Here is a 9,789-nt window from a genome sequence, read left to right on the forward strand (position 1 = left end):
TTAATAAAAATCATAAGGCTACAGGGAGCTTATTAACTCATATTGCCTCCCTCCCCCTAACCCCCCATCTATGTTCTCTGCCATCAAGTGGCTATTCAGGGAGGACCACTGAGGGGCGAGGGGTTGCAAACCTCAAATCCTTGGACAGAGCGATGGACAGCTCACCATGTCCTTTCCCAGCCAGCCTCCGGGAACAAGCCACATCTCCCTGAGGCCCGGTCTCTTCTGCGGGCAGAATTGGACCTGGAGGAGGAGACAAGCCGCACCCTGGCGAGTTCAGTCTGTAATAAAAAGCAAATAAAACGCACAAAGGTGGGTTTTGGGGAAACTCTGAAGTTCATCGAGTTCCTCGGGAGCCCCCTGGTGGCTGATTCGACACATGAACACTCTGACTTAGACCTCAGAGGCGATAGTGAGGCATTTACCGGAGGAACACGGCAATCCAGAAGGTCCCCAGCAGGAAATGACTCGCCTGCCAACCTTGCTGGGCACTCAAACCGCCAAGTGCTTCCAGTTATGAGGCTAGAAACCCGGGGCCTTTGGAAATAGCTTTGCAATTACTACCATAGCTTTCGGGAGTGCTTTTTTATAAGGAAAAAAAAAATACCCTCCTCACGATTGCAATTTCATAAAACAGAGTTGGGATAGAGAAGTTAAATTTTGTTCTAGATTTTGTTTCAAAACATTATTCAACACAGAAGTTGAGGATTTACAGCCTGCGTGGACCTTACTAACTTGGGTTCTAAAACAAACTAAAAAAGCATGTAACATTTATGAGGCTGATGGATATTTGAACACTGCCTGGTGTTTGATGATATTAAAGACATTCATTTTTTAATGTGCTAATGGTATTGTGGTTTTTTTTTTTTCAAAGAAAAGTCCTTATCTGTTAGATGCATACTGAAGTATTTATGGACAAAATGACATAGAAATCTGGTATTTACCTCAAAATAACATTGGCAGGAAGTGGGACAGAGGAAACAAGATTGGTGATGTAGTTATAATTTGCTAGTGGGACCTCATTATACTATTTCCTCCATTTTTGTATGTGCTTGAAGTTTGTCTAATAATAAAGTCAAACACATTTCTAAAGGCAGCAGGACCAGCATAGAGTAAAGCATCCATTGATGGGCACCTCCTCTAATTCTTCCTAAATCCCGAAATCCACGTTCCATCTCCACATACCAGCCTGTGGGTACACATAGGTCACATCAACAGCACGGGATCCCTCCAGCACAGAGGGGAAGGCACTCCACCTCCTTCAATTCCTCCCAGTGGTTCGGGAGAGCCCAGGGATGTCTCGCTTGCCTTGTGGACCTGGGCCCTGCCATTTCCTTTCCTGTGGAGCGGGCTTTCCTCCCCCACACCTGCTCTGCCATCAGGGCTGCTGAGCGCTGCTGGCAGGGGCAGTGTCTCCTGCCCGCGCCAATGTCCCCACGCCACCCTCCCAAGCACACCGCCTTCTTCCGTGACTTCTCCAGGCAGGATGTGGGCGGGGCTGGCTTGGTGCTCTGGCCACCCTGTCCACTCAGAGCACAAATGGTCTCCACAAATGCCACAGCGGAGAGGTCCCTCTGGCCACACTTATGCCACCGGTGCTTTCTCATTCAGGCTCGGGGTGCTCGTCATGGTCTTATAGAAACTGCTCTGGAAGGTTTTCCGTCTAACATTGGCCTGTCTTTCTCGGATTCACTAAGAGATGGAGGGTGGCCCTTAACTGAGAGTGAAAAAGAAAAACGAAACTTTTCACTATATAAAATGAACATCCCAATGGGTGCAGAGAGAGGGTAGCACGTAAAGAACCCAAATGTAGAGTTCTTTGTTAGAAAATACGCAAAGAGGAGCAGGGAGGAAGAAAGGGAAGGTGTGGCACGTTAAATGAGGGATGGAAAAAGGTTTCTCTTCTATGTATTATGTTTTCCTCGGAATCAGAATTGGAACAGGCAGGGACTTTAAGGCAATCTATTCAATGACATTTTTTTTGGTGGTATTTTGCTGATTTTTAAAATGTTATTTTTAAATTACAGTTTGCATTCAATATCATTTTGTATTTGTTTCAATGACATCATTTTACAGTGAGGCAGCTGAGGCTCTGAAAGGTCGTTATCTACCCCAAGTTCACACACCAGCCATCATGGAGCCTGGACCAGACCTGTTCTTCCTGCTCATCTATACGGGCAGGATGGAGGCGCAAAATAAAACACACGTACTACACACATACGTGTACAGGTATATGTATGCGTATATACATTCATGCATACATACATATTCATATACATAAACCCGTTCTCTTTCTTACTTAAATTTTCTCTTTAACGAAGTCTAGGAAAATCAATATTACTTATCTTGATCATTTCTCTTACCTCTTCTTCTCCCCCCCGCCCTTAAATAGTTGTTTATTGGCAGTGGGCTGGAAAGGGCATTGGAATTGGCATACACAGACAACACCATGCAACCAATGTCACAAGGGAGGCGAGAGTGCTGGGAAAGAGCAGCCTGGAGCCTGGGATGAGGCCTCTTCAAGAGTGAATGTGGGAATGGGCGGGGCCTGGAGTGTTCATGGGGCAGCCTTAGATCACCTCTGCTTAGTAGGCATGGTTAGAGATGAAGAGGGACTGGCTGGCCGCAGCCCCAGTCTGGCCGCTTGGGGTGTACTTTCCTTGGCAGGCGAGGCTGTTGGCCAGCGGTCGCTTGACATATTCCTCCTGGGCAGCCTTCAGGTTCTCCTTCTTTCCACCCCAGGTCTTCAGAGCAGAGGCCTTCAGGGCTCGGCCGTAGGAGAAGGTCAAGGCCCATGGCTTTAGCCGGGGGCACTTGTTGATTGCATTGAGGTTGATGGATGCCTCCTCCTCACTCTGACCTCCAGATAGGAAGGTGATCCCAGGGACAGCGGGGGGCACTGTGCGGCACAGCGCAGTGACAGTTGCCATGGCAATCTCCTCGTTAGAAAATTTCTGGGTACAGGCATGGCCTGGGGTGACCATATTGGGCTTCAGCAAGGTGCCTTCCAGGTAGATGTGGTGGTCACTCAGAGCCTTGTAGACAGCAGCCAGCACCTTTTCAGTTACATACTGACCGCGCTTCAAGTCATGGTCCCCATCGGGGAGGATCTCAGGCTCCACGATGGGCACGATGCCATTCTGCTGGCAGATGCTGGCATAACGGGCCAGAACGTTGGCATTTTCCATGATGGCAAGGGCTGAGGGGGTGTGTTCCCCAATCTTCAGCACACAGCGCCACTTGTCAAAGTCAGCTCCGTCTTTCTTGTACTGGGCACAGCGTTCAGACAGCCCATCCAGCCCTTGGGTAGTAGTCTCGCCATTTGTTCCTGCCGGGGTACCCACGCCCTTGTCTACCTTGATGCTCACAACACCACCCTTGGATTTGATAACTTGAGGGAAGGGACGCCCATCATCTGTCTTCTGATAGAGTGTCTCATGGAAGAGGATGACACCCCCAATGCAGGGATTCACTCGGTCATCGGCAGTCAGCAGCAGCTGGCGGTAGAAGCGCCGGTTCTCCTCCGTGTTCTCAGTGCCAATGGACTGCAGCCGCTTGGCAATGCTCCCAGTGGACTCATCTGCAGCCAGGATGCCCTTGCCCGGAGCCACGATGCGGTGAGCAATGTCACATAGCTCCTTCTTTTGCTCTGGGGTCAGCGCTGGGTATTGGTAGGGCATGGTGCCAATCAGTGCCTGGCACAGGAGGGACGGGTTTGGCGATGTCGCGGCGGCAGGCGGCGGGCGGGCTGGGCGAGAGGCAGGAGGAGCCAACGCAGAGGTCGTCACTCTCTCTTACCTCTTCTGTGCACAGAACATTGATAAAGCAACAGCCATTAAAGCAATGGTTGTGCCCAGCCGGCTTGGTTCAATGGTTGAGCATCGACCTATGAACCAGAGGTCAGGGTTCAATTCCCAGTCAAGGCACATGCCCAGATTGTGGGCTCCATCCCCAGTAGGGGGTGTGAAGAGGCAGCCAATCAACGATTCTCTCATCATTGATGTTTCTATCTCTCTCTCCCTCTCCCTTCCTCTCTGAAATCAATAAAAAATATATATATTTAAAAAGCAATGGTTGTAATCCTTTGGAAACATCTAAGTGTGGCAAACCTGCAGCACCTTTCCCCCTTTGGTGGGAGCACTCAGTTCCTGGGCTCTGTTCCCTTTGATTTGAAGAAGTAGATGTGCAGACTCCAGAACACGAGCGGCATGTGTTCAGGCGACCACAAGAGGGCAGCACTTAGAGATCAGTGCAGGGCCCCACTGCCCTGTTGAAACTCACCTGAAGCTTGGAAAACTGTGGACTCGTTGAACTGTGAATTACAAGAGCCAAAGAGTATTCATGGTTTCCTCTTAAATGGCCAGACTACTGGGAAATTTCAAATGTCATGAGGACCAGAATAGGTTTCCACTTAATCCTTTGGGAAATATAACTGATTTCTAATCTAATATATGTTCTTTTCAATGGAAACCAACTTATATCTTTGCAGTGATTTCCATAACCTTCTTTCTGAGGAACTTGAAATGAACCTTATGTTCCACTTATTTTTCAGTTAAGATGCGGACTGCCTGCCCAACTTGCCCTCAAAGTTCTTGCATCAGATAAATGCCACCCCCACCCAAGCTATGACTGAGGTCTCTTTGGAGGGAGCTGGCATCTTAGGTCAGAGGTCGGCTGGGAGAACCGCTCAACAACAGGCTGCTCTGGGGGTCCCAGGACTTCTGATGAAGGCCGACTGTGGGGAGTGCAGACATAGCACAAACCCAAGGACAGACGTGGAACCCGCACACGCTTTGGGAATGAGGAAGGGTCGAGTGCCTCCTGGGACCACTTTGGGACTAGATGCCCGAGACTCGGTGCCTTCTGCACAGCGCTGCTAGCAGGCTGACTTCCGCAGTCTCTTCTGGAAGCTCCCTTGTGCTTCCTTGGGTGTTGGACGGAGAGCCACAGCCTTGAGAGGAGCCCTCCTCAGAACCACAGGGAGACAGCAGTGCAGAGTGATTGGATGGCACTGGCTAGGGCAGAGCCTCGGAGTTTATCTAAGCCAGTGCCCTGACCAGCAGCAGCAGCAGCAGCAGCAGCAGGAATTTGTTAGAAATGCAAATTCTCAGTTTCCAGCCCAGACCTCCAGCAGCAGGAACTGGGGGAGGGGCCCAGCCTATTTCTGCAGCCCTCAGGGAGTTCTGGTGCAGGCTCAAGTGTGAGAAGCATCATCGCATGGTTGCAAAGCCAGCTGACACTTGAAGTGAATTATAGAGGAAATGAGAGCAAGACTGTAGAAGAAGTAAAAACAGAGAAGGAAACATTTTCCGAGCAAGCATAGAGTGAAAGAGCGTCCCCTTCCCTATTCCCTACCTGGTGTGTGAGAAAACCATGGGCATTATCAGCAACTTAATACCAGTGATTTTCAACGGGTGTGCCCAAGATTTTTAAAACCTGCTGTGGCTCAGTGGGTAGAGCATTGGCCCATAGATCGAAGGGTCTTGGGATTGATGTCAGTCAAGGGCACATACCTCATACCTTGGTTGCAGGCTCAATCCACAGCTCCTGTGGGGGTGTGTGCAGGAGGTAACCAATTAATGTCTCTCTCACATCGATGTTTCTCTCTCTCTGTCTCTCCCCCTTCCTTCCACTCTCTTTTAATCAATGGAAAAATTATCCTCATGTGAGGATTAACAACAACAACAACAAACTCCAACAAAACAAACAAACATACAATACCTGACTATTTAGTCAGGGGTACTGACCTCTTCCCTTAGATTGTCAAATTAAAAAAAAATGACAACAGCCAACACAACAATAGTTGCCCACTGTAAATGAATCAACATTTCAGCTATTTTTTGTCGGATCGGCAAAAAATGTATTTTTTTGGCGTGCTTCAGAACTTTAGTAATTAGGGTAAGTTTGCCATGAAATGAAAAAGGTTGAAAATCGTTGATCTAGAGCTTTTGGCCCCTGCGAGATCAAGTTCATCCGGCTAAGACAACTCCTGTGGCAGTGACCTTTTATTCAGCTCATGTTACTCCCCTCACTGCCTCCAAAGCACAGAGAGAGACCGGAGGGCGGATGAAAATCCTTAAAGTCTATAAATACTAAAGCCTTCCCCAACCCTGTGTACTCTTTGGAGAGAGATTCTTTTTATTGGATTTCAGATTATTGAAAGGTTATCTGTCCCCTGTTCCTAGAGGGATTAAAGTAAAACAGAGAAGAGGAGTGCCATCCCACTGCAGTCGTGGGCAGCGGAGGCAAGATCCCCGAGTTCTTCCCAAAACTGCCACCGGGAGCCTGGGGGTGGTGGTGGTAAGGGGGGATTGGGGAGAAGAGAGGGGGCTGGAGCAGGTGCAGATGTCTAGTCAGCACCTCTCCCCGCACCGAGGACGCTCTCAATCACAGCGAGTCCTTCCTGATTCCTGCAGCTCCACCACCTGCTGGAGTCTCAAGTGACTTCCTGGTGCCTCAGTTTCCTTTTCTGGAAAAGGAGAACTTCAGAGCCTTAGAACATCTGACAGCCCTTCTGTCTGTCTCTATTCCTTTTCTCTCACTACCCTCCTGGGTTTTTGGTGTTACAACCATCTCCACTCCTAGAATTTCCTTCTCCAATCCACATAAGTCTGTGCTGTCTCAGAATCTTCTCTGCTTGGTAGAGCCTCCAAAATCTATACCTTGAGCTGGAGCCGAATCGGAACCCTTTGAAATAGGAACGAAACCACCTCTGGAAGTCAATACTGGTAACACCCCATGGTACAGTTGAGGGAAAGGAAACTCAGAGGAGTGGTGTGAGTCCTCCAGACCACCAGCCAGCCACGGCAGAGCTGGGCTCCCAGTCAGGCCTATGACCCCAGTGGCTGTGTCCCCTCCACGGCTCATGCTCCATGTGGCTCTCCCTGCCTTGCAGTGCCGTCCGAGAAGAACGTGACATCTGGAAGAACCTTTAGAAAAGGTTACGCCACCACGTAAAGCGAAGGGAGTGCTATATTTTTCAAGCCAGCAGGAGACCCCACTCTCCACCATGCCTGTCCAGTTACTGTTTCTGCTCAAGTTGTCTGGTCAAAGTGATTTAACCACAGAGGCCAAACAAGAGGGAACAAAAGGAAAATGATTTTAAAAGTCTGAAGCACAAACTCACAAACAGAAGCCCGGGTGAACCTGAAGTGCAGGCTGGTCGGGCCAGGACAATCCAATGGGGCTCCTCCCCACCACCGTCACAGACACCCCCTCTCCGAGTCCCACAGTGACACCCAGCAACGGGCTCCCATGCTGCAGGCACTGCCCCGAATCCAACCCGGCTCTCCCTCCGCAAATGGAGGTTTTTGTTCCACTTATAATTCTCTCTCCTCCATTCTCCTTTCTCTCTCACTCTCTAGTCCCCACCCCCTCATCTTGTCATTGTTTGCCTCTTTGTGAGAGAGACTGCTATTTGTCCACCAACATCAACCGTTGTCTCTTTCATTCCTAACAGCAGACACTTAATAGCGAAGCACATGGTCACTCAGCTGGACACCATTTCCCAGCTTCCCTTGCAGGTATAGCCATGTGACTACACTTCCGCCAATAGACAGCGAGCAAAGGTGCTGTGTGCCCCACATGGATGCTCTTCCTTCTTCCCAGCCTGGGATGGGACTTGGCAGGACCCATCCTCATTGCAGAGGCAGAAGGGAGCCGTCCTGCAACCAGTCACCTGTGAGTGAGAGCAACTTCGCTGTCGGGTAAGCGCTCCATTTCCCAGGCTCTGCTCCAGCAGCTTTGCACAGCCCCTCGAATATAGCCGTCCCTCGCCTCGTCCTCTCGCTGCAGCCTCACACTCTTTCTTCCTGTCCCATCTCCGCCTTCCCTCCACCTGCAAGTTCTAGAACCAGCTCTACTTGGGATGCCCTAGCAGTCACAGGAACACTGGGGCCCTCTTTACCTTAATTCACAGAAAGGCAGGAGACTGTGAGTCTATTTGCTCCATCTCAGAAGAGCAGCCTCAAGCAACTGTGAAAAATTGTTCTTTTCTAGTTATAAAAGAAACACCGGAACTAATGAGCGATTGCAGCAGGTTGCAAGGTTAATATACAAAAATCCATTGTTCCCCAATCTAGCAGCAGTGAACAAGTAGAATTTGAAATTAGAAACATAATACCAATACAGAGGATTTCTTTTGACCAGGGAAACTATCCTGTATGATGCTATAATGATGGATCTGTTCGTTATAAATTTGTCCAAACCCACAGAATGCACAACACCAAGAGCGAACCTAATGTAAACTATGGACCTTGAACGATAATGACGTGTAGATGTGGGTTACTAAGGAACACATGTACCACTCTGGTGTGGGGTGCTGATAATGGGGGAGGCTATGCGTGTGTGGGGGCAGAGGGAATATGGGAAATCTCTCTATCTCTGCTCACTATTTCCATGAACCGAAAGCTGCTCACAAAAGTCCTTAAAAAAAACAACACATCCTAAATTCAGAAAACTTGGAGAGACTAATGGGAGCTAAAGGAAAAGAATGAGTCAAAGAAAATAAAATCACTCACCATTCTACTACCCAAAGGGGGAAAGATGACTATTAACATTTGGGTGTGTGTACTTCCAAGATTTTTTTTATCTGTACACATTCACTTGTCTTTTTAAATTGGCATCCGGAGTAATTTTATCACTTCATATCTTAATATATCCACGCTTCAGTTGTTGACTTTGACATTAGAAAAAAAAAAGATAATTGTGAAAGCATATGGTAGAAAAAAATGTTTCCTTTAGTAAATGAAAAATATGCCTATGAGTTCACATAAAAAAAGAAAGAAATCCCTCATTAATAGCATGCATATAAGAAAATTCAATTAAAATTGATATCTAAAAAAGTCCTTTAATATAGTTGACAAGAAATCCACATCTATTTATTTATTAAAAATTTTTTTAAAAATTTTATTTTTATTGTTGGAAGTATTACAGATATCCTCCTTTTCCCCCCATTGACCCCTCCACCCTGCTCCTGTCCCGCCCAGGCCTTCACCTGTGTCCATGGGTTATGCACATCTATTTATGTAACTTATGAGCCAATATACAAGGTGGGCAAAGTAGGTTTACAGATGTGAGTATGTGAAAAACAGGGTTTATTCTTGAATTCTTATTTATCAATTATTGTATTATTTTCCATATGAACAGTGATAAGCCTACTTTTGTCCCACCCATCAGTACTTAATATTTTCTGATTCAACAATGTGAGACAGGCGTGTCTGTTGCATGTAATCCAGGCAGAGTGGGCCTGACAGCTGACTGTGTGGGCAGAGGTACTTGGACTGCTTATGAATTCAGCAACACTGATTTCATCTGTTCTGTTACTCTGGTCCTCCCAAATTCAGATGCAAACTAGCCTTGAAAGAATACAATTTCCCAGTGTTTCTCCAGCCATGCAGCTTTCTCACAGTACTTCCTCTGCCATGCCTTGTTAACATTTGAAAATGCTCTCTGCACACGCAGGGGAATAAGCTACCCAATTCCCTCATCTGCAGATCTGTGGGGACCTGCACTGTACCTTAGAGGTGGGAGAGGAAAGCACGATTTAATTCCATCCCACCAGTAGAAATGGGTGTCATTGATATCTAATGTGGTCTGCTCTGGTCCATCATGAAAAGCGCAGTTTTGCTTGCTGCTGAGAACGGGGAGGGTGGGTTTGGTTAAGCAAAGTGGAAGCTGTTTCCAAGACGGGAGGGAAACAGGGGCATATGTTTATCAGGTATGGAAGTGAGCCTTTTAAGAAAGTAACATGAGAACCCTAACCCTAACGGTATCCTGGGAAGAAACCTA

The 9,789-nt window shown here is 47.8% G+C and overlaps 1 protein-coding gene across 1 annotated transcript; it reads right to left on the reverse strand.

Moving 5' to 3' along the window:
* Positions 1–2,378: 2,378 nt before the first annotated feature.
* Positions 2,379–3,769, reverse strand: LOC102256526 (fructose-bisphosphate aldolase A). Its single transcript, XM_005875292.2, has one exon. It carries the CDS (start codon positions 3,678–3,680, stop codon positions 2,586–2,588), a length of 1,095 nt encoding a protein of 364 aa, XP_005875354.1. The 5' UTR covers positions 3,681–3,769; the 3' UTR covers positions 2,379–2,585.
* Between the last annotated feature and the right edge of the window lie 6,020 nt (positions 3,770–9,789).

This window comes from Myotis brandtii, unplaced genomic scaffold (assembly GCF_000412655.1).
Source record: "Myotis brandtii unplaced genomic scaffold, ASM41265v1 scaffold457, whole genome shotgun sequence".
Lineage (NCBI taxonomy): Eukaryota > Metazoa > Chordata > Mammalia > Chiroptera > Vespertilionidae > Myotis > Myotis brandtii.

Excerpts from the sequence above, each read along its gene's own strand:
- LOC102256526 (XM_005875292.2), bottom strand. The coding sequence starts at position 3,680 with ATGCCCTACCAATACCCAGCGCTGACCCCAGAGCAAAAGAAGGAGCTA.